Raw genomic sequence first — 23720 nt, 5'->3', positions numbered from 1 at the left:
ACTTAAAGGGAAAGCGACAAAGCACGACGAAAAAGTCCTAAGAACCTCTGAGTCTCCTTCCTGGAGAGCTACAACCGCCCAAGACACATTTTAAAAACCTGTAACAGACGCTCAGCCAAGACTCTAACAGCCCCCGGAAGCGGGCGGGGGAGGGGCAGGGGGAGGATCGGAGCGACACGAAGAACACTGGGCGCGAGCCTGGCGGCACCGGAACAGGAAACCCCGCCTCTCGGTGGCGGGCTTTTCAAATCTCACTGCGGCTGCGTACACTCTGTAGGTTGACACTTGACAAAAGGCGGAGCCCGGAGACTCCGCGGCCGCTTTAGGAGCTTCTAGACTCGGCGCCAGCAGCCACCGCGCCCGAGAAAGCGTTCGGGAGGGGAGCAGGAGCCCCGCGGCCCGGTGCCGGGAGCGCTGGCCGGCCCGGTGCGCGGTCGTTCCCTTGGCTGGGGCCCTCGCCACAGAGCGGTCACGGCTGTCAGAGCCACAGGCAGGGAGCGTCACCCCCGAGAACGGGGGACCGGGTCCCCGGTGTTCCCACTAAGCTAAGTGAACGCCAAGCCTAGGCCGCAGCGCGCGGCAGTGCGCAGCTCTACTGGTGAAAATATGTGGCTCTGAAAAGAGCCTTTGGGTTGCGGTCAGCGGCCGGCGGCCGGCGGGCTCACTTGGAGCTGGTGTACTTGGTGACGGCCTTGGTGCCCTCGGACACGGCGTGCTTGGCCAGCTCCCCGGGCAGCAGCAGGCGCACGGCCGTCTGGATCTCCCGGGACGTGATGGTCGAGCGCTTGTTGTAATGCGCCAGGCGGGACGCCTCGCCCGCGATGCGCTCGAAGATGTCGTTGACGAACGAGTTCATGATGCCCATGGCCTTGGACGAGATGCCGGTGTCGGGGTGCACCTGCTTCAGCACCTTGTACACGTACACCGAGTAGCTCTCCTTGCGGCTGCGCTTGCGCTTCTTGCCGTCCTTCTTCTGCGCCTTGGTCACCGCCTTCTTGGAGCCCTTCTTCGGGGCCGGAGCCGACTTGGCGGGTTCAGGCATCCTGACTGCGCTTTCTTCTGACACAACAGAAAACGGAGGCCGCGTCGGGGTCCTGCGTATTTGTAGACACTCATATGCAAATGAAGAATGCGTTTTGCGACCGCTGATTCGTCAACTAATGGTGTGGCCTGCAAGCTCATGATTGGCTCGAGCTCTACTCTCCCATTGGTCATAGCCTGTGAGCAGTTTTCCCCATTCAGGGCGATTTCCTCCGTTAACTTTGTAACAAGTTCAGATTATTAATATTTCAGGTTACTTTGGTGATTAATTTTAGAAACTAGAATTTGCTCTCCCTCGTATTTTGAATTGCCGAAGAAGCAACGGTCAGGTCTAGGTCAGGTCTCCGATTTGCAAGTCCCCTGTACAGGTGCTGGAAAAGCTGTATTTTTACGTTTGAATAGAGGTTCTAGACGCCTGAAAGAGGTGATGAAGTGGCTGTCAGCCCGACAGGGAACTCTAGACACACTGTCCATCAGAGAAGTTCTGAACTGAGGGGAAATGACCAAGGCCTTCACTTCTGCTTGCTCAGTGATGGAGCAGGGGCTAACCTAAGACCACAGTGACCTCAGATGGATCCCTGAGCTGGACCCTGACGAGGGTCCACATTAACCACACACCTTACAGCTGGCCAGCGAGTCCTTTCTTGAAGGAAGCCCTCAGCTGCCTGTCATAGCTTTACTTAAGACAGTTTTTAAAAATACTTTATTTATTCATTTGAGATAGAGCACAAGGGGCTCGATCCCAGGACCTGGAGATCATGACAGAAGGCAGACGCTTAACTGTCTGAGCCACCCAGGCGCCCCTATTTAAGACAGTTAAATAATAAAGGTAGTATTTACAATGTTGTGAGCAGGGTTAAGGGATACCACCAAGGAATGGTGGAGGGCGCTGGGCTGTTACTCCAGTTCAGAAGAAGCAAGACAAGAGGAGGCTTTGAGGAGAGCAGTGAGGATAGTTGAGGGCTGCTCAACAGGAGCTGTGACTTTTGTGAGAGAAAGGTAGTCTCTGCCCAGTTTTGTAGGAGGGGAGCCAAGCAGAATAAATACTTTAGTCTCATTTTTTCTCCACCCTCAGATGTCTTGCGGGTTCCTCTCAGAAGCCAGAGAGTAAAGAAGCATGGTTGATGCCAGGCACAAGTCAGGTCACAAAATATCCTGAGCCTTTGAAGGTGCATATCTAAAGTAGCAGAGATTGAGATTTTGTACAATGAAAAAAACAAGTTTACTTCCTCTTTTTGTTTCAATATTTTTTGCTATTTCTTTTTCAGCCCCTGAATTTAGTTCATGAGCACTGGATTATCTTTAGAGCTGCAAACTTTTATTTTTATTTTATTTTTTAAAGATTTTATTTATTTATTTGAGATAGAATGAGAGATAGAGAGCACGAGAGGGAAGAGGGTCAGAGGGAGGAAACAGACTCCCTGCCGAGCAGGGAGCCCAACGCGGGACTCGATCCCGGGACTCCATGATCATGACCTGAGCCGAAGGCAGTCACTTAACCAACTGAGCCACCCAGGCACCCAGAGCTACAAACTTTTAAACATGCTTTGTTGCTATGCCTGCCATTGCCCAGCTTGGTCCAATGCTACTTTTTTTTATGCAAAACTTCCTCTGAGATATTCTTGAATTTTTTTTTTAAAGACTTATTTATTTGAGAGAGCAGGGTGAGAGGCAAAGGGAGATGGGGGGAGAAAATCTCAAGTGGACTCCTTGCTGAGTGCAGAGCCCCACGAAGGGCTGGATCCCAAAACCCTGAGATCCTGTCCTGAGCCGAATTCAAGAGTCAGCTGCTTAACTGACTGAGCCACCCAGGCAACCCTGAGTGTTCTTAATTATAGGCTGATACAGCCCCACTTTCCTTTGCTGGCCTGGATCCTGGAATAGTCTCATTTCCCATTGACCCTTGGTCTCCAGTTAATCAGCTTTTTTTTTTTTCCCCCTAGTAAGGCCTGGCTACTCCAATTATGGTCACTGAACCACCACCAGCAAGTCCTGTGGGAGCTCCACCCCAGAGCTACAAATCAGATTGAATCTTAACCAAATCTCCAGGTAATTTGGGTGCACAGTACAGTGTGGGAAGCACTATTCTAGGGAGCTGTCCATATGGTTGCTTGTTATCTTCACCCATGCGGAGTGGCCCCATAAAATAAATGGGCATATATTATTACTAGATTCCCTTTTCTTTCCCATATTTTTTAAAAAAACACTCACCCTTTTGTAATTCTTTGTCTAGGATCACTTGTTTATCAGTTTATCTTAGCTTTGCCATTAGTTTTGTTAGTTTAAATTAGCTTTACCAATGACGAAGGGTAATTGGAAGGCAGGCAGGCAGGGACAAGGGGCCCCCTCCCTAAGAGGAAACCACCCTTAAAAGTATTTTACACCACCCTGGAGGGAGTCCTCCACCCTTTCCCATATGATAGGTGACAAAAGTCTGATTGGATGACAGGCGCAGGGAGGGTTAATCAGATTGAAACAGCCTGCCAAGGAGCCCATAAAACCCTCTAGACTTAGAAACGCTGGTGGCAGCCCCTTCGGGTCCCCTGTCTCCTCGGGAGCTTTGTAGTATCACTTTGCTATCGCTCAATAAACCTTGCTTTGCTGCCCACCACTGTCTGGTCTACCTCTTCATTCTTCCAAGCGGTGTGACCAAGAACTGTGGGCACTGGTGGAGAAAAATCCTGCAACACCAATACTACCTCTTTATTAATTTACTATTTGAAAATTTTATATATTTTTATTATGGGTAAAGTTGAAAACCACAGACTGACAGCCAACCCTGTAGAGCCACCTACAATATGCAGTCACTTTAGGAGTGATGATTTCTCTAACTGTACTCAAATTTCTTCCTCCCCATAAGATTTGACTCTGAAGAGGGCATCTCTTTTTACAAATATGTGATCATTTTTGACACATTGCCTGGAAACACAAGACCTTTGTGGTCTAATTTATTTCCAATTCAGGACAAACGAATAAATAAGAGCAGCAAGTCAATAGTACCAGACCATTTGCCCCACAAGTGTAACCATTGGGTTTATAGGATTTAAATCATGGGTCTAATGGACCCAGCCACTAAATTAAGTGTGTGAACCTGAACAGATAGATACTAAAAAGTAGTGAGGATTGACCCAAACTGCCGTCTTCATTCCACGCCTACATGAATTTAGTGAAACACAAACAGTATGTAACGCAAACAAAATAATCCAAGAGTTGTGTTAAAAAAACATTGAGATTTTGTAAGGAAGAACTTTTGGGGAAAGGATTACTGACGGGGTGAAAGGGGCTATTGCAATAGGGAAGTGGTGACCATTGCACCAGAGAGGCGAGCTTCTGCAAGGTTAGGCAAAAGGGATTTTTTTGATAGGGAAGAGTAAACAAGACCAGAAAGAACCTGGTATAGGAAGGTGGGTTGAAAAAGTGCCTTGATCAGAGAATGTGAGCTAGAGAACAAATCAGAGAATGTTTTACCCTGAGGCTAGCCAGTTCTCAGGAGGGACCCTTAGGAGGCTGAGGGTGAGTCAAAGCTCAGGGCCTGGGGGATAGGAAAATGTCACTGAGGTTTGGTGGACAAGCATATTGTTTTTTTTTTTTTTTAAGATTTTATTCACTTATTTGAGAGAGAAAGTGTGAGAGAGAGAAAGCACAAGAGGGGGGAGGGTCAGGGGGAGAAGCTGACTCCCTACTGAGCAGGAAGCCTGATGCAGGACTCGATCCCAGGACTCCAGGATCATGGCCTGAGCCGAAGGCAGACACTTAACTCCCTGAGCCCCCCAGGCGCCCCAACGAGTGTATTGTTCTGATTAGTGAATGAGGACAAGCAGTTCAGCTAATTGTTTATGAGGCAAAGAATGGGAATTTGAGGGTCTGTGTCTGGCCTCAGGTAAACAAAAAGTTCATCCTTGAGTGTTACCTAAATCATAAGGGGAAAATGTGGTCCCTTGCAGTAAATTGTTTTTGGAGCACAGAGTTTCTGGGGTATTCCTCTAACTGTTTTCCAGGATCACAAGTCTCAGATAAAGATCAATACTGTCAGTTACAATCAATGACATCTCATTTAAATCTTGCTGGTCTGATGTTTAAAAAAGAAATTAAAAATGTAAGAATATTAAACACATTTGGTTTTAATGTAATCTGAAATGAAATTACTGAAATATAATAATTATGATAGAAATATATGTTGGATAACATGAAAATTGTGCCCATAGAGCTCCTGAATCCCTGTTGTTCTAAACCCCTCCAGGGCAGTGATCATTTGATGATGAGGCATTTCTTGGGCCACAGATCATTAATTTAAAAGCAAAATTGACAAGCATGCTTTTAAATAAGTGTATTTCTCTGGTGGACTTATTCCCCATAAAAATTCTCTCCAGATAGTGATTTTTTTTTCTAGGTTTACATAAAATGTAACTCCAAAATAATGGTAGCTATAAACTTACATGTAATATTTTTTAGTTGTTTTACTATATGATTGTGGTCTCATGGAAGTTTTATAAGTTTTCCTTTGCCTTTCTCAGAAAAGCATTATGTCAAGAGTTCTGGATTACGTACAATATTTTATCTTTTTATGATGTTTACCACATTTTTATACAAAATATGCATTAGAAAGTGCTCCTCCTGAGTCTGAAAAAAATCATGCATGGATTTAAAAAATAATAATAAAGAAAAAAATAAGGATGAGGGGAACAGCAAGTATAGCAGTATTAATACTAAACAAATTTTAAGGCTCAAAGTAGTAGTGGGGATAGGGAGGTGCACTGTAAGGACTTTTGTTCCGGTGTGGACAACAAGATATTCTGGAAAGCTGTCTTGGAGCAAAATAGCTAAGGACTCCATAAACAACAAACACATCCTAGCACATCATGGCCCAGATAACAAGAAGCCAAGGAAAACTCCCCAAATCTCCCAGAACAATACGTACCTAGGAGCTGAAGCCTGACTAATAAACACAGCAGATTGGGTTCCCTGGGGGCAAATGTCATTAAGATTCTGCACTTTGTCACTTAATGGCAGCCTCTTGGGGAAAAGAGGGTTCTAGGCCTTTCTACTGAACTGGAGACACCTAGCATAGAGCCAGGGCTCTTGAGAAAACACAAGCTTGCGGGGGCGGGGAGAATCTAGCAAAGATCCCTAACAAGAAAACCCGTTGGTCTCTGCAGGGCTCCGTGGAGGAGGGTAGAGGAAATCTGCCACAAGGATTTCACCACAGACCTACTTAGAGTCTATAGAATTTCCATGAAAGCTTCCTAAAATTAAAGTGCCGCGGGTTTGTGCGCCCTCTAGTGCTTCCTGAAGGCAAACTTAAACCCCTTCAGGAGGGAAGTGTCTTGAACCCAAGTTATGTACATATAAATTTTTTTTATTCAGAAATTATTTCTTGAGCACATACTACGTGTCAGGCACCTCCTAGGAATCTGGGGTGTCCAAATATAAACTCATAATAAATGTGACCTAATCTCGGAGGAAAACACTTTGAAGAGTCAGCCTTCCAAACGAGAAAGAGCCTTAGATCTCCTCCTCTCCCTCAGACAAAGAATTTCAGATATTGAAGTTATCACATAGAGACTATAAAATATTTACTGAAATCTTAAGGAAATAAAAATGAAATAATACAGTCAAGGAGCAAGGGACATTCCAAACTGGGCATATCAAAACAAAAACAAAAACAAAAACAAAAACGAAAGAGAACTTCTAAAACTGAAAATAGCCATACTCCATAATAATAAAATAAAAATCCACTGATAAGATGTAGCATTTAGGGCCTTGAGGCACCTGATCACATAGCTACTATGTATGGCAGTAACTTCCAGAATTAGTAAAAGAACTTCAAGTTTACAATTGTAGGGCAAGCTTTCAATATACTACTCTCGGAAATTCATATAGTAAACAAGGAAAATGTTTATGGTTATAGAAGATTGAACAACACCATGAACTAACTTCATTAATCCATGATTCCTTCACTTAACACATAGAGAATATCTGAAATTTTCAAAGTACACACTTAATTTCAAATTTTCAACACTGGCTTCAGAAAAAGTAACAATACATACCAAAAAATCAGTTTCATATATACTGCACTCTTTTATCATAATCTAACTAAAGGGCAATAGAAAGGATTTTTTTAAAGATAGTAAAAATAAAACAATCTTCTCATATGCTCGGAAACTAAAAGCACACTTATAAATACATACATTATAATGGACACCATTAAAGAAAGTATGCATTAGAAATGCCAATGAATAGACTTAACGAAGGAGGTGAAAGACCTATACTCTGAAAACTATACATCACTGATGAAGGAAATCAAAGATGACACACACAAATGGAAATACATTCCATGCTCATGGATTGGAGGAATTAATATTGTTAAATTGTCCATACTACTCAAAGCAATCTACAGAGTCACTGCAATTCTTGACAAAGTACTAACAGTAATTTTCACAGAACTAGGATAAATAATCTTAAAATGTGTATAGAACCACAAAGGACCTCAAATAGCCAAAGCAATCCTGAGAAAGAACAAAGCTGGACGTGTCAAAATCTCAGATTTCAAGAAATTCAACAGAGCTATAATAATCAAAACAGTATGGTCTTGGCACAAAAATAGATCAATGGAACTGGATAAAGAGCTCAGAAATAAACCAAATTTTTATGATATTGATAAAGAAAAATCTGTCTCCTAAGATGGCCCACGGAGCCAGCAGGAGAGTCCCAGTCCTTGCCTCAGGGCTCTTCCGGGTTCTTCTCTTGCTCTGCTTCAGCGCACCAATCGGGGTCCTTCTCCCTGCCCAGCTTCACGCATGTGCCAAAAGTGCCAAATATGAGGAAGTAGAAGTGCATAAATTGCTCTCTTTGTGCTGGGGGCTGAGACCTTTGGAGACCACTCTCCTGTGAGCCTGCGGCCTTTAAATAAAACCTCCTGTCCTCCAAGATCTCCGGGTCCTGCTTGGTTCTTCCATCGGGTGATCCAGTCCAGGTTCCGTAACAATACAATTAATCTAAGAAAAGGAGGCAAGATGGGGAAATGACTCTTTTTTTCAATAAATGTTGCTGGGAAAACTGGAGAGCTACATACAAAAGAATGAAAGTGGGCTACTTTCTTATACCATATACCAAAATAAACTAAAAATGGATTATAGACCTAAATGTGAGACCTGAAACCTTAAAACTCTTAGAAGAGTTTTTCTAGCCATGTCTCCTCAGGCCAGGAAAACAAAAGCAAAAATAAACTATTGGGACTATACCTAAATAAAAGACTTTTGCACAGAGAAGGTAACCAACAACAGAATGAAAAGGGAACCTGCTGAATGGGAGAAGATACTTGCAAATGGAATGTCTGATAAAGTGTTAATATCCAAAATATATAAAGAACTTATACAACTCAACACAAATAATAAAAATAAGATTGAAAAATGGGCAGGTGACTTGTATAGGCATTTTCCAACGAAGACATACAAATGGCCAACAGACACGTGAAAAGATGCTCAAATCACTAATTATCAGGGAAATGCAAATCAAAACCAGAATGAGATATTGCCTTACACCTGTCAGAATGCCTAAAACAAAAAAGGGAAATAACTAGTGTTGAAGATGTGGAGAAAAATGAACCCTCATGCTCTGTTGGTGGGAATGTAACTTAGCACAGCCACTGTGAAAAACAGCATGGAGTTTCCTCAAAAACTTAAAAATAGAAATACCATATGGTATAGTAATTATACTACTATTTACCCGAGAAAACAAAACCATTGATTAGGAAAGATATATACACCCTTATATTTATTTTAGCATTATTTACAATAGCCAAGATATGGAAGCAACCTGTGTCCATCAATAGATGAATGGATAAAAAAGATGTGGAGTGTGTCCATATATAAAATGTAATATTAGCCAAAACAAAGAATGAGATCTTGCCATTTGTGACAACATGATGGATGGATGGACCTAGAGAGTATTATGCTAAGTGAAATAAGCCAGACAGAGAAAGACAGATACCATATGATTTCACTCATATGCAAATTAAACAACATAACAAATGAACAAACAATGAAACAAAAAAGCAGAAACAGACTTATAAATACAGAGAACAAACTGATGGTTGCCAGAGGGGAGAAGAGTGGGGGGATGGGCAAAAGGGGTAAAGGGGAGGGGGAGGAACACAGGCTTCCAGTTGTGGAATCAATAAATCAGGCAGATGAAAGGTACAGTACAGGGAATATAGCCAATGGTATTGTAAAGTAATAGCTTGTGTGCTGACAGATGGTGGCTACACTCGTAGTAAACACAGCACAATGTATAGACAATGTATAGACTTGTCAAATCACTATGTTGTTAAAAAAATAACTAAAAATGAAACAATCTTCTCAAATGCTTGGAAACTAAAAGCACACTTCTAAACACATGGATTAGAATGGATATCATAAGGGAAACTATGTAATGTTTTGAGATAAATATGAATGAGAATAATACATATAAAAATTGTAGAATATATTTGTAGTGGTACCAAAAGGGAAATATATAATATCAATTGCATATGTTAAGCAACAAGAAACACTGAAGATATGTAAACTAGATATTCAACTAAAAAAGCTAGAATAAAAATGGGAGTAGATTGAGAATTGGATTTAGAATCCTTAGAATCTGTTGTACTGTTGTGAATGAAGTCTGGCTTTTCTATTTCAATTCCAGATAGGTCATTGCTCATTTATAGAAAGGTCATGAATTGTTATGTGGTGCTCATATACCCACCAACCCTTTTGAGCTCTTATTAGAACTATTTATAAATTCCCATGGATTGTTACATTGACATATTTTCAATATGTCAATTTTAAAATTTAAAAAGAAAAAATAATAGAAAAACTGGGATGATCCATAAACCAAAACCTTTGGTTTGAAAAACTTAATAACAGACAAGCCTCTACCAAAACTAATCAGGGAAAAAAATAGTGTGTGTACATGTGAGGGGGGTCCGGGGGTCCGGCGGTAGAGGGATAGTTATGGGAATAAAGAAGAGAATGTCACTACCAAAAGGGAGATACTAAGAACCATGAGAATGCTATGAATAAGTTTTACAAATGAAAAAAAAAGATACTTAATAGAAAAGGATAATTTTCAAGAAAAAATATTAAGTAATGAATAAGCAAATTATGATTTTAAGGAAATAGGATGGGTAGTTTAAAAAAAAAAAATCTGTTCTATGCCCCTCAACCCAAATGAGGCCAAGCACAGTTGGGCCACAGGTTTAAGCGAAATTGAAGGAATCAATAATCCCAATTTTACAAAAGCTGTTTCAGTAGGAAATAGATCTCGTCCCTTTTTCCTTTTGAAAAATCTATAACCTATTATCAGAACTGAGCAGAAACAACACAAAAAAGACAGAAAACTATAGTTTTGTCTTACTTAAGAACATTTAAGAAAAGCTCTATTTAAAAAGCAAGCAAATGGAAGCCAAGAAGCCATATTATTTAACAAATAATAGTATATTGTGCAGAGTTTATCCCAAGAATGGAAGAAAAGTTTAACATCATAAATCTGCCAGTGTAGGATATTAATAGTGTAAAACTGTGGTCATCTCCATAGATACTGAGAAATTATTTGCTAGAATATAACACTCTTTCATCATAAACATTTTCAACAAACTAGAACAAGAGGGAGTAGCTGCTTATTTTATAAGGAGTAGCTATAGTGAGCATAACATATAAGGGCACAATTTTAGGATTCCTGAAAAAAAAAAAAGACAAAAGTTCTGTGGTACTATTCTCATTCCACATGGCACCAAGGCCTGGACAGCACCAGGAGACAAGAAGTATAAATAAGGATAGATAAAAATTCAATAAGGGAAAAATGTTATCTTTATTTTTTGAAAATAATGTCATTTAAGAAATCCACAAGATCCTAGAAACAATTTGATCTAATAGAGCACAACAGGATTGGTGGATATATGATCACCACATAAAATTCATGGCCTTTGTATACATTAGCAATACTCTCGCTGGAACTGAAGTAGGAAAACCAAACATCATTCACAGCAGTACTTCAGAGTCTAAGGATTCTACGTCCAAGAAAAATAATTCCAAATTTATATGAATAAACTATGTCACTGAAGGATATAAAACAAGATTGATTTCAGTTAAGAGATAGACATACACTGCACTGTTTATGTTTTGTGATGACTCAATATGCTAAAATGTTCATAAATTCCCGAATAAACTAAAGTTTTAATGTGATGCCACGAAAGTGCACTGAATTTTTGGTAACATTGTGAAATACACATTCGTGAGCAAAAGTAGTGAAGACGATTCTAAGAAAGGGAAGAAAGAAAAAGGAGAAAGAATAGAAAAAAAAGTAAAGAATGGTGGGTTTTGATTTAGGACACGCACTTTAAGAGGGGCTAGGGTCATCTTAGGGATATAGACTTGATCTGTTAAAACTGTTTTAATGTTTGTTCAAGTGTTTATAAGTCGAGAAGAGGGCTCAGAGTAACCTGGCTAGAGTCTGGCCTAAACTTTACCTGCCGTCATTTGAACTAATTGCGTTAGCAGGTTACCAAGAGATGTCTTTAGTGGAGTGGGTTAGAGCAGGGGCCCCGGACCTAACCTGCCTGGGCCAGAGTCAGAATCCCCTCTGCCACTTACTAACTATATGGCATTGGGCAAGTACAACTTTAAGACTGAGATGACTCAATATAGATGCGGGTAACTGGGCTAATAGTTCACAGGTGTGTTCTGAGGATTACACGATTACCATCTGGAAGGAACTTAAAACGTATCTGGGTATTTGCAAAACAACAAACATGTTTTTAAGGTAAATGAAAATAACTCGGAAGAATTGTGTGTGCTACCTGCTCCCGAGGCTTCACTGTTTTGTGGACCCTAAGGACTTCTGACTTCTTGGGCCTCTTCCTCGACTAAAATAATAATTAATAACATTATTAGAATCACAGAGGTTAATTTATTAACATTATATATTAGACCGTTTCGGTCAACCTCACAGTTGATATTTATCTTCCGACTTCAGAAGAAATTAAAATTTTGATGAGCCTCAAAAAGCACCCTGGGGCCCGCGGCCTGTGCCTACTGTGCCTAACGGAGGTGAGTATGAAATCGCGGAAAAAGCTACCGAGTATGAAGTAAGTATCCACACACACATCGCACACACGAAGTGCCCTAGAAACCTGAGGACCGTGAGCAGGGGGCGTGCGAGCCGGCCGTCCCGCGGAGGCGCTGGGAGGGTCCCTCGGCCACTGCACAGGACGGACAGGAGGGACACAGGGACACTGCCGCCCTGCTGCCCGGGCGGCACAGCGCTCGGCTCTGCGTTCTTCCCTGCCAACCGCCCAGAGCCTGGCGGCGAAGGGCCGGCCGCAGCTCCGCGACGCCGGGTGACCAGCGTCTGCGCACCAGCAGGGGGCGCCGCGGGAACCCGCCCCGGCGAAGGCGACGGGAAGAAGCGAGAAGACGCGCGACCCCGCAGGGGAGCCGGAAGAACGTAACGTGACGGGAGGCTCGTTGGGGCAATGGGCGGGACGCGGGCGTGGAAACGGCCCAATGAGGTGGCGATTGGAGGGCGTGGCCAGGGGGCCTGGGGTGAGGGGGCGGGGCTTGCCGGACCTCAGGGCCCCTTCCACGCCTGCGTGGACGCGGAGGGTGGGTGACGGCCGCTGCCAGTTTTTCGGCCTCTGCAGTTCCAGTTTAAACCGGAGTGTAATTGTGTTGCTGTTCGGTACTAGTATTTCAAGGAAATCCTCTCTTCCGGTCGAAAGCGCAGTTCTCTGGCGTGAGTCCCCGGACCCGCAGCATCGGCAGCACCTGGACAGTGTAGGAATGCAAATAATCCGATCCTGCTAGAGGTCCAGTGCATCAGCATCTGTGAGGTGGGGCCCAGCAATCTGAGCTTTAAAAAACACTTCAGCTGATTTGGGTGCGCGCTGAAGTTTGGGACTGCTTTGAAGTATTGTGCTTCCCTTAGGTCAGGTGCTGGAGGTGCCTCTTCAAATGTCAGCTGAGCTAAACCGAGCCGTTTACCTTCAAGATCGTTACCAAAGCCAAAACAGGGCTTAACCCTTACCCACTCAGACTTCGATGCCAGAGTATAAGGTGAAAATTACGTATGTCTAGAAAGGCGAGATCTGGGAGAGGGATTTGAATCAACAATGAATGCAGCGTTCCATTTCTCCAGGTCCGATTAATGATAACCTCTCATCTACAGACGTTTTGTCCTCACTTAGACGTCTCCATCAAAGGTACTCCATGGTAAATATGAATTCCCAGTCACTGGGCCTGTAAGGAAGTAGATTCTATTTTTATAATTAGAGCAAAACTACAGTGAAAATGCTAAAACACTTTTATTTAGGCTCTTCCCGAGGTAATGCTCTCCTGATGAATCAGTGTAAAACAAACCAGGACAGGTTAGATTTGAGCAGGATATACACGCTAATCAATCATTCTCAGGCGGATCAGACTTTTATACTTCATAAATCTATGAGCTCATCCACATTTTCAGTTACTCATTGCATTCACTTCTTCTCTGCATCTCTCTCCTATAACTGAAGAAATAAAAATGGTTTATTTCTTCGGTGCCATTTTGCAATCAGTATTGATATTTGATGTACAGGGAAGAGAGGTGTTTTATCACATGCCCGTATAATGTGCTATGAGATACCTTTACTCCAATATTACCTATGCCTCAGTCATTTGTAGCATGAACAGATAATGTCTCAAACCATGCTTAGCCAAGAGATATTCCTGAACAAGATGATCTTTGTTCCAAATCCCCCAAATACACTGCTGGAGGTGGGATTTGAGCAGTTCAAAGCTCATATTTTCTCTTTAGTTTTTGACCCGAGAAGAACTGACTACTCTGATTGTCCTTTTAATTCAGTGACTAAAGAAAATATAGTACCTGCTAACAATTGGTGAGTGTATACTAAATGTCTATAAGCATTTTAAGAACGTTACATGATTTATCTCACTTAATCCTTAATAGTACACGACTTCTTAGAATTATTTTATTGTTGTATAAATGTGGAAAATAAGTCCCCAAAAGCCTGAGTCACTTCGTTTATTGAACCATTGCAACAACTCAGCTCTGGCCTCTATCGCTGTTGTTATAGATATACATATACTTTGTTAGTTATGATTGCTGCAGATCCTCCTCGAGAGCCCATTGTATGCCTGCAACAGCCTCAGGCACTGGGGAGTCAGCAGCAAAAAAAGACCAACCCTCCCAGTGGAGCTTGCTGTCTGGAGAATGGGAAGAGGAAAGAAACAATATACAAATTCATGTCACTTTTGCTAAGTGTAATGAAGAGTGAACAGAATAGGTTAAGAATGGGATAGAAGGGCGCCGTTTGACTTTTGCTGATCGGAGAGTATCTCCCAGATGCGGTAACATTGTAATCCATCCACTCACCCCAAAACCCAAGGAATGCGGGGAGTATTTCAGTGTGTAACAGGTGGTATACCCAGCTGAAGCATCCAAAACATGACACGGTGATTCTCCTCATCTCCCTCGTTTCCCTTTCTGCTTTCTTTGACGAGCGTGCTCTGTGGCTTCTCTTTGGTCTTCAGGCTCCGTCTGTCCTTTGGTAGTAGCCATTTGCTTCTTCCATTCTTTTTCTGAGTCCCTCTCAAGTTTTCTCACCTCTATTCTTCCCCCTGTGCTTCTCTGTCTTTCCTAAAAAATAGCCATAACTTGGTTGTGATACTTACATTGTTTTGTACTTATGAGATACAGCTTAACCTTCATGGTTAAAGTTTTAGACCAAATTCTAAAACTTTAGTCCTTCACTTTTCCACATTCCTGTTCCCTATCCATGGTAGCAGATGTCATGGTTATGAAAGGAAAAGTCACTCAAATGCTGCTGTTCAAATAAAGCAAAGGGAGCCTTTCTTCCTGTGTATAGCGCTGCAAACCCACGCCACCAAAATGGAGCTCAAGAACTCGGAACTCCCCCCAACGTGATCTCCACCTCTCCTCAGGCTTCTTTCCTGCAGCCAAGGTTTGGAAGGCAGTTGGGAGTGTAAGTCAAGGAGGAGACTGCCGAAGTCATTCATCTGAATAAAGTACAAAAAATAGCCTTCGATAAGAAAACTCCGTATAACATTTGGGTCCGCAGTCAATCGAAATAGCCAAAACTATGTGACAGAACCATCAAAAAGCAAACAGTTGGAGAATTCAAGTTATGGTCAATGACAGATATCTTATTCAAAACTGTAAAAAGTATCATTTTTCTTAGGACTATGTGTGTAGTAAAGCACTAACATACCCAAAGGGAGGTGTGGCCTTTGCCCTTTGCTGGGAGGTGATGTCTGGGCCCCTGGAATGTCCTGCAGCATAAGACTATCTTTGTTTACCGATAGGCCTTGGGCTGCACAGGAGAGTGTTAATAATATCATTTCTGTTGGAAGCTTTGGGCCATGTGGTACCTGGACTACCTCCAGAGGGACTGTGGACTAAAAGATCAGCCATGTGGATGGTCATCCTTGTTTATGTGCTAAAGCCTTGTGGTTGACAATGTGTATTGTGTTGTTACAATATTGTTGTGCTGCAGGAGGCATTAATACTCCCCACACCCACAAAGGGAAAGGACTACTGGAAGCTCTGAGTTGGGAACCTCTGAGACTCTGCTCATGTGCCTCTTACCTTGGCTTATTTAAAAAAAATTTTTTTAAATTCAATTTAATTAACATATAGCATATATAGTTTCAGAGGTAGAATTTAGTGATTCACGAGTTGCATACAACACCCAGTGCTCATTCCATCAAGTGCCCGCCGTAATGCCCGTCACCCAGTTACCAAATCCGTCCACCTACCTCACTCTAGCAGCCCTCACTTTGTTTCCTAGAGTTAAGAGTCTCTTAGGGTTTGTCTCCCTCTCTTTTTGTATTAGTTTCTTTTTTTCTTCCCTTCCCCTATGTTCGTTTTGTTTCTTAAAATTCCACATGAGTGAAATTAGCTTATTTTTAATCTCTATCCTTTTGATATACTAAACCCCAACTTTGAGTATAAAAACTTTTAGTGAATTCTGTGAGTCATCTAAAGAATTACCAAATCTGAGGATGGATTTAGAGACCCATCAACTTTGCAGTTGATGTCAGACATGAGGTCAGTCTAATGGGACTGTTCCTTAACTTTGTACCATGTCACAATGATAGTATTACTGTATTCTGTTTCTTACTCACATATTTGAATAAATATTTTGCCTAACTTAATTAATTTTGTAGTTCCCAGATGCGCCCAAGTCTATTCATCTGCCAGCAGATTTCCAAAGAGTGATAAACACTCTTTTAGGTCTTAGTGGATGATAATAAAACAAACAAACAAACAAAGAAACAAACAAAAAATAGGCAATTAGCTGTAAGTTTCCTTCATGGTCTACAAAACTGAGGGCTCCAGAAGGTCAAGAACAACCTCATCTCTCTTTGTATTTCTAGTGCCCTTGCCTGTGTCTGGCCCAAAGATATTCAATGACTGCCTCTTAAATGACTGATTTATAAGAAATACTCTGAATTATTGCCATGGTACAATTGAGCAGGGAATGTTGACAAATGTCAAGGATCACCTTATAAGCCGTCATGACTAAATTGTGCTCTTCGATTTCTTCTTTTATGCCCTTTTGCTACCACTTAATCTGTTACCTTTCACTTTAAACATGGTAGCTGTTTTTTAAGTCTGACTCAATCATCAATTCAAATTCTACCTTTGAAATCTATTAATTTAGCTTTAACTTCTTGTCCAATTGCAAATTTTATTAATTTGTGTTTTTTCATATTGTTAATTTCTTGTATGTTCATAAGCCAAAGTATTTTCTGGGGTTTTTCCTTTTTATTGTATTTATTTTCACTTTTAATTTGTTTTTTTTCATACCTATCCATTTTGTTGGACATTCGTACAACCATCATGAACCAGAGATTCACTGTACAGGTGGCTGGTTAGGAATTCTCGGATGAATTGATTTGATTCATTCAGTATTTTCTATAAGTACCTGCAACGTGCTGGTTTTATGTAACTACAGAGACCACTGTTTGGTTCCTTACAATCTCAGGGAAAAGTCCATCAGGACATCATGTGGGAGTTTTATTTGTTTTTGTCTGTGGACAGTGGTCAGTTGCAGTCTAATTTCCTGGAATTCTGAACAAGCTACCACATATAAAAGTATTAGGTCCAGGTGATTATACAGCTGATTTCTGTCTACTCTTTAAAGCACAAATACTTTTTACAATCAAGTATTTAAAGCATAAAAAAGATGATATGGTGATTTTGCAGTATGTTCACGAATGTACTATCCTTACCTTGAAGGATGGAGCCTTGTTCCCCCCTTCTGAATATATGCCACGTTTAAGTGACTTGCTTAATTAATAGACAGTGGCAGAAATGACAGGGTGTGACATTTGAAACTAGGTCTCAGAGACTTTGTGGCTAATTCCTCCCCGCCTCTCTCTGTGATTTGTCTTTGTGGAAGAGAGTCAGTTAGCCCTCCTGAGAGGTCTATATGGCAAGGCACAGAGGTCCTACTGAGGTCCTCCTGCCAAGAGCCAACAGGAACGCGGGTAGCATGGGAGTGAGCCAACTTTGGAAGGGAACCCTCCAGCACAGTCAAGCCTTCAGGTGACTGCAGCCCATGTTTACATCTTGACTTCAACCTGAGAGACCCTCGCCAGAACCTCCCAGCAAGTCACTTCTGGATTCCTGACAACCCAGAAACAAAATGAGATAACAAATGTTCATTGATTTAAGCTGCTGAGTTTTTAGGTAGTTTGTTACATAGCAGTAGATAATAGAGGAGAGGCCATAATTAAGTTTTTTTTAAGTTACCATAATCTTAATGACTACCATCTATATGGATGAGCCCAAAAGAAAAAACCACAGAATGATTTTATGTATGAATAGAGGAGGAAAAAATCCCTCTGACATATTAAAATGTGTGCAGCCAGTATTTAAGATAATAATACAACATGACCAAATAAGATTTGGCCTGGGAATGCAAGTATGGAGTAACATTAGGAAACTACCTATACTTCATTGTAGCAGGATAAAGGAGGAGAAGCACATGATTCCATCAAATGTCAAAAATTCACATAGCATTTCTAATAAAAACTCTTAAAATATATTTAGAAGGAAACTAATCAACACAAACAGATTACACACTCACACACATGTGTAGTCAGGCAAATAAGTTTTTCATAAGGCATGAACAACCAAAGCCACTTTAATGAGAAGGAAGAAAAAGACGGTGATGCCTGCTAGCATACCCAACATGGCAAATAGTTTGTAATTTTAGCTAACACAATAACATGATGAAAGTAATTAAGAGAAATAGATATTGGAAAGCATATCAAACTTTTTGATTTAATGGAAACAGTCCATTAACTATTGATTAGAATTGGCAAAGTTTAGTACTCAGATAGATATAAAGTGCATGTAAATAATCAATTTCTCAATTATTCCCACTCCCCCCAAGAATTTATAAGTGCTTCAGTCTGATGCCATCTGTCAGAACAGATTAGAAAGTAGAACCTTGTGAAAATCAGCCTTCCATTTGTTGTGGGAATTTATGGGGATTAATTCACAGTGTGAAAGAGTGGCCCCCTTTTGTTGTATGAGTTTCACTCTATTTTATTTTTAATTACGTGAGTAATTAAATTACTTACCATCAACTCTAAAAAAGTCTCAGCCATGATCTTTGAAAGCTCACAGCTGCACCGTTCTCTCTGGTTGTCTTTGTGGTATCATGATTAGACGTATGGGGGACAAATTTAGTACTAATTCCAGATCTCTTAAATTCACTTTTACATTTCTCTCCCTGCATTTTGGACAAAGTCTGCTTCATCTGGGGCCAAATGACTATTTGACCTATCCAGCAAGCCTTTAATTTTAATTTTCTTATAATTATATACATTCATTTCTAGAATTTGTATTTGGTTCTCTCAAATCTTTTTGGAAAATTCTTTGTATTCTTAATCCCTCAGCATATTTCAAATAGACCTTTTTTTGTTTTGTTTTAAATATATTAAAGTTAGCAATCTGAAATCTGTATCTGTTAATTTTTTCACTTTTTGTTTCCATCGTGTGCTTCTCTTATTCTTGGTCACAGTGTCTTGTCGAATGGTGTGTTGATTTTGGTTGTGAAACTGCTCATTCATTTTTTTTTGGTATCTTATCTGTGGGGATTTGTTGAAACCTAAAATGAAGCTTATTCCTCCACAGAGACTGTGTCTTTGCATTTACCAGGTGCTCAGAGGCACCAACTTGGGATATCCCTAAATTAATTCTCAGCCTGGGTGTATCCTGAATCCCTGTGATCTTAATGGCAGAAACAGTGAGTTGTAGCCCAAATTCTCCATGGCGGAATCTACCTCGCTCAGCACCGAGGCTCAGGACACACTCTTGTTGCAATCCTCTATGGTGAGCGTGGGTAGGGGTGGGTGCGCGTGTGTGTTCATTTCTAGTTCATCCTTCTCCTGTGAGGATGTAACGGGTCAGGTTGTCAGCTACACCAGGAAAGTTTCTCATGTACAGCAGAAGCCACATCCTGCCAGGAAGGGCTTCCCTTCCCTTTCTCCCTCCTCTCAGTCCTTACCTCCCGGGGACACGGGGAAAGAGTCCTGGTACTGAGAAGGGGGCCTCGGTCCTGGGGTAACGCACGTCTAATCAGTCGGACACCTTACGGGATTGAGTAGTGGGCTTCTCTCTTGTGACCCACCGGGCCTTGCAGCTAAATGCTGCCGGAAGAAGAGTGTAAATGGAAAAGAGCTTCCTAGGAGAGAAGGTGTAATAGCTGACAGGATTTGAAGGCCTCTCTAAGACAGGACAGGTTCCCCTTCCTGTCCTTCTGTGCCTTTAGGATACAGCACATACAACACAGACTGCCCCCCCAACCCCTCACCGCCCCCATCACCGCCCTCCCTCCACCTGCGCCCCCTGGTCCCCCCAGCTGAAAGGACAGGAATTGTAAAGGTAGCAAACCAGGAAAGCCTATGTAAGATTTCTGTGAAAGCTCATATTGTCTTCGGGTTTTTTCAGTATTACAAACCTATATGCTAAAAAGAAAAAGCAGAGCTCTGAGCAGAACAAACTTTTCAGAGCCTGCTCTTTGTGCACCCGGTAAGAGGTCCTTAACCAAGTCCTTGAACGTCACGATGAATTTGGAGCCCCGCACACGGAAAGGAGAGCTCTACCCTTGAAATGGCATTTTCATTTGAAATTGATTAGTTTTGTGAAACTAAAGGATTAATGGTTATATAAAACCTTTTTTGTTCATCGTGAGCGCTCAATTTATGGTGGCTATTGTAATTGACCGGGGAACGTGCACATACTTGCTAGAAGCCCTAACCGGAAATAAAGCCCTAGCTAATTTAAGTTTGGGAGACATCTGAGAATAGCTCTCAGAATGAGAGGATTACAGCTCATTTATTGAAAGCATGCGTGGCTCTGAAAAGAGCCTTTGGGGTTGGGATCACAAGAGGCTTACTTGGTAAGTTCACTTGGAGCTGGTGTACTTGGTGACGGCCTTGGTGCCCTCGGACACGGCGTGCTTGGCCAGCTCCCCGGGCAGCAGCAGGCGCACGGCCGTCTGGATCTCCCGGGACGTGATGGTCGAGCGCTTGTTGTAATGCGCCAGGCGGGACGCCTCGCCCGCGATGCGCTCGAAGATGTCGTTGACGAACGAGTTCATGATGCCCATGGCCTTGGACGAGATGCCGGTGTCGGGGTGCACCTGCTTCAGCACCTTGTACACGTACACCGAGTAGCTCTCCTTGCGGCTGCGCTTGCGCTTCTTGCCGTCCTTCTTCTGCGCCTTGGTCACCGCCTTCTTGGAGCCCTTCTTCGGGGCCGGAGCCGACTTGGTGGGTTCAGGCATCCCAGCGTTAAGTTAGAACACTCTAAGACCTGGGAAATAATCGGGAGCGCTAAAGCCCCGTTTATTTATAGATGCGGTATTCAAATGAGGTTAGCAAGATTTCCTTCCGGATTGGATTAATTTTAGTGTGTCGTCACAAATGCGAATGTAAAAGATACATGCAGTCCTGGCTTTTCATTGGCTGCTTCGTTACTTTGCTTCGACCCAATCAGAAGGCCTAGAGTAGTCTGCCCAAACCTAGTATAAATAAGCCTCTAATGGAATTGCGCTGGTATTTCTCCGAGGACCAATGAAAGTTTTGTGAGGTTAGCTTTTTGGGTTCTTTGGTGTAGACAGCTCCCTGCTAGCTAGTACGGCTTCCCGTGTTCACGGAGCCCTCCACCACGGGACACCTGGTGGTCCTCCCGAAGGTCCTAGAACGTAGTTCTTGGCCTGAAAATGAAACCATTGACAAACACATTCGCTTTACAAGTAAGAGGTCTGCGATATTCTGGGCTGCTCGACATCTTTTTCCGAATACGTAGTGCTTATTACCTCCTGAAAAAAAAGGAGTGCCTGCCTGGATTGTTTCCCAACTTGCTTCTCTTCCTCGCACTTGGCGCACTCACTTCCATAAAGCGGAGAAATAGGTGGTAAATAGCACTGATGTCCGTATGGCGATATCAGCCATGTTCCCTGGACCTGAAAGCAGCTACACCATGAAACTCCGTTAAGGGTCAGGTGGACGTAGCTGGCGCTGTTGTGGGAACCACTTCCCGGGGTTGGAGGTACCGCCCCTCCGCGGTGCGCCCTCCCTCCCGCCACGCCCCCCACGAATACAGTGTGCAACAGCTCTTTTCCTGAGGTCTGGGGTGGCTCTGAAAAGAGCCTTTGGGTTGTGTTGAGCGTCTAAGCAGTTGGCCAAAGGAACTTATTTCTTCTTGGCTGCCGCCTTCTTTGGCTTGGCTGCCTTGGGCTTAGCGGTCTTTGGCTTGGCCGCTTTAGGTTTCACCGCTTTGGCCTTCGCAGGGCTCTTGGGCGCCTTCTTAGGCTTGGCTGCTTTCGCTTTTTTCGGGCTCTTAGCCTTTTTAGTTCCCGCAGCCGCGGCAGGCTTCTTGGCCTTCTTTGGGGTCTTCTTAGCGCTCTTCTTGGGGGTGCTCGCCCCCGCGGCCTTTTTGGGTTTCTTGGCCGCCCCTGAGGCCCTCTTGGGCTTGGCCGCACCCGCCTTCTTGGCTTTGGGCTTGGCTTCCCCCGAGGCCGCCTTCTTGTTGAGCTTGAAGGAGCCCGAGGCGCCGGTGCCCTTGGTCTGCACCAGGGTGCCCTTGCTCACCAGGCTCTTGAGGCCCAGCTTGATGCGGCTGTTGTTCTTCTCCACGTCGTAGCCGGCGGCCGCGAGCGCCTTCTTGAGCGCGGCCAGGGACACGCCGCTGCGCTCCTTGGAGGCGGCGACGGCCTTGGTGATGAGCTCGGACACCGGGGGCCCGGACGCCTTGCGCTTGGCGGCACCTGCCGACTTGCGGGCCTTCTTTTTCACGGGCGTCTTCTCGGCAGGGGCCGGAGCTGCGGGCGCGGCGGGCGCAGTCTCGGACATGTTGAAGGCGGGCGCGGGGAGAGCAATTCGAGCCGGAAGCAGAGGCACTGGCCGGGACTCGGGCCGCGCCGCTGCGCCCTCCCGTTTATATAGGGCGGAGCTGCGCCGTGATTGGTGCGCTGTCCAGCCCGCCTCGCTGGCAGCCGCAGAGTGTCCTCTCGGATCCCGAGTTGTGTTTGTTACACCTCAAAAAATGCCAAAAATATCAAAATTCTCTACATCGAATCGCCCGGTTTTTCTCAGAAAATGATCCCTGAAGCCTCGGGCTTCACGCTGGTCTCAAATTATGAAGAAAGCACAAAGCTTTATGCCAAAAACTTGCAATATTTCCCGCCGTGCTCTTCAAATTTCAACTCAGAGAAACAAAACTTTCTATTTTCTTCGTAAATTATAAACCGATCTTTAACTGTGGAGTTTTCTGACCTCTCAAATAGGATTCTCCAAGTGGTTAGCTTCTTATATGTCCAAAAACCATGCCACTGGCACTAAGATTTTTATTACAAAACTGCGCTTAAGTGAGGGAAGTAACACAGGCTCCTCCGAGAGTCCTGCCTATTGAGCCGAGGGCATTTGAGTTCATCAAACTGGTTTAGTTTAATGCCAAACAAATTATTGCCCATTTGGGGTTAGATTTTGGACCCCTGGGACATCAATCTATGCAGTCATGGTTTTATTTCTGTCTGCTGCAACGGGGTTTTAAAATAATTCTTTAGGATAATTCTTTTCCTTTCTGCTCCCAAGGGTTGGGGGCGGGGCTGTTGCTTCTCTTTTCCCTGGACAACTGCTGCATGAGTTTAGATACCTTGAATTCAGGATATTTGGGACGGTAAGGGGTCCCAAAACATAGTCAGGGTATACAGATGGAAAAGGATTAATTTTCACACGACACAGAGATGAAGTCCATAAAATCACTGTAAGTGGAGGGGCACTTCGAATAATTTGCAGTGTTGCTGAGTTCTTTTGGCATATTCTTCAGGATTAAACTAATAAAGGAGTTAGAATTGAAATTCAAGCGTCGATCATGAGGGGGAAAAATGGGAAGTGTAAATTATAACATCTCTACTCCCCTTATTAGAGAAACCCAGACCCTGTTATTACTCAATAGTTGATGAATAGCTAGTCCACACATCAAATATGGATGGCTTCAGTCACGAAGATTATGGCTGTATGCTTCCCAGTGTTCCATAAGAAAGAAAACAAGTTACATGTAGGATTGAATTATAAGTTCAGATTTCCAACTCAGAGGCAGATCTT

The 23720-nt window shown here is 43.1% G+C and overlaps 3 protein-coding genes across 9 annotated transcripts; all 3 read right to left on the bottom strand.

Moving 5' to 3' along the window:
- Positions 1–612: 612 nt before the first annotated feature.
- Positions 613–1058, bottom strand: LOC148164171 (histone H2B type 1-C/E/F/G/I). The gene has a single exon (XM_088024397.1). The coding sequence runs from the start codon at positions 1040–1042 to the stop codon at positions 662–664; it is 381 nt and encodes a 126-aa protein (XP_087880523.1). The 5' UTR covers positions 1043–1058; the 3' UTR covers positions 613–661.
- Positions 1059–7218: 6160 nt separating this feature from the next.
- LOC114212603 (histone H2B type 1-M) lies at positions 7219–20984 on the bottom strand. Of its 7 annotated transcripts, none has more exons than XR_015768406.1 (4): positions 20507–20984; positions 14446–15089; positions 11876–13313; positions 7219–8036 (listed from the first exon to the last, which is right to left on the bottom strand). XR_015768406.1 is itself a non-coding variant. In XM_088024149.1 (2 exons), exon 1 carries the CDS (start codon positions 20894–20896, stop codon positions 20516–20518), a length of 381 nt encoding a protein of 126 aa, XP_087880275.1. In that variant the 5' UTR covers positions 20897–20984; the 3' UTR covers positions 8019–8036; positions 20507–20515. The 7 variants fall into 7 exon arrangements, 3 of the variants coding, with proteins under 3 accessions (XP_087880275.1, XP_027963336.1, XP_027963335.1); XR_015768407.1 differs by having other exon boundaries at positions 7221–8036; positions 12209–13313; XR_015768405.1 differs by lacking the exon at positions 7219–8036 and having other exon boundaries at positions 10875–13313.
- Positions 20985–21710: 726 nt separating this feature from the next.
- H1-4 (H1.4 linker histone, cluster member) lies at positions 21711–22506 on the bottom strand. Its single transcript, XM_028107521.2, has one exon. It carries the CDS (start codon positions 22464–22466, stop codon positions 21807–21809), a length of 660 nt encoding a protein of 219 aa, XP_027963322.1. The 5' UTR covers positions 22467–22506; the 3' UTR covers positions 21711–21806.
- Positions 22507–23720: the final 1214 nt, after the last annotated feature.

Source organism: Eumetopias jubatus, unplaced genomic scaffold (genome assembly GCF_037043125.1).
Source record: "Eumetopias jubatus isolate StellerSeaLion01/CBP00866 unplaced genomic scaffold, mEumJub1_p1.0 scaffold_6, whole genome shotgun sequence".
In the NCBI taxonomy this organism is placed as follows: Eukaryota; Metazoa; Chordata; class Mammalia; order Carnivora; family Otariidae; genus Eumetopias; species Eumetopias jubatus.
The sequence above is the reverse complement of the archived record's forward strand: the minus strand, read 5'-3'. Positions and strand labels throughout refer to the sequence as shown.

What these genes read in the sequence shown, in the direction of transcription:
- LOC148164171 (XM_088024397.1), bottom strand. Translation starts at nt 1,042, where the DNA reads ATGCCTGAACCCGCCAAGTCGGCTCCGGCCCCGAAGAAGGGCTCCAAG.
- LOC114212603 (XM_088024149.1), bottom strand. Translation starts at nt 20,896, where the DNA reads ATGCCTGAACCCACCAAGTCGGCTCCGGCCCCGAAGAAGGGCTCCAAG.
- H1-4 (XM_028107521.2), bottom strand. Translation starts at nt 22,466, where the DNA reads ATGTCCGAGACTGCGCCCGCCGCGCCCGCAGCTCCGGCCCCTGCCGAG.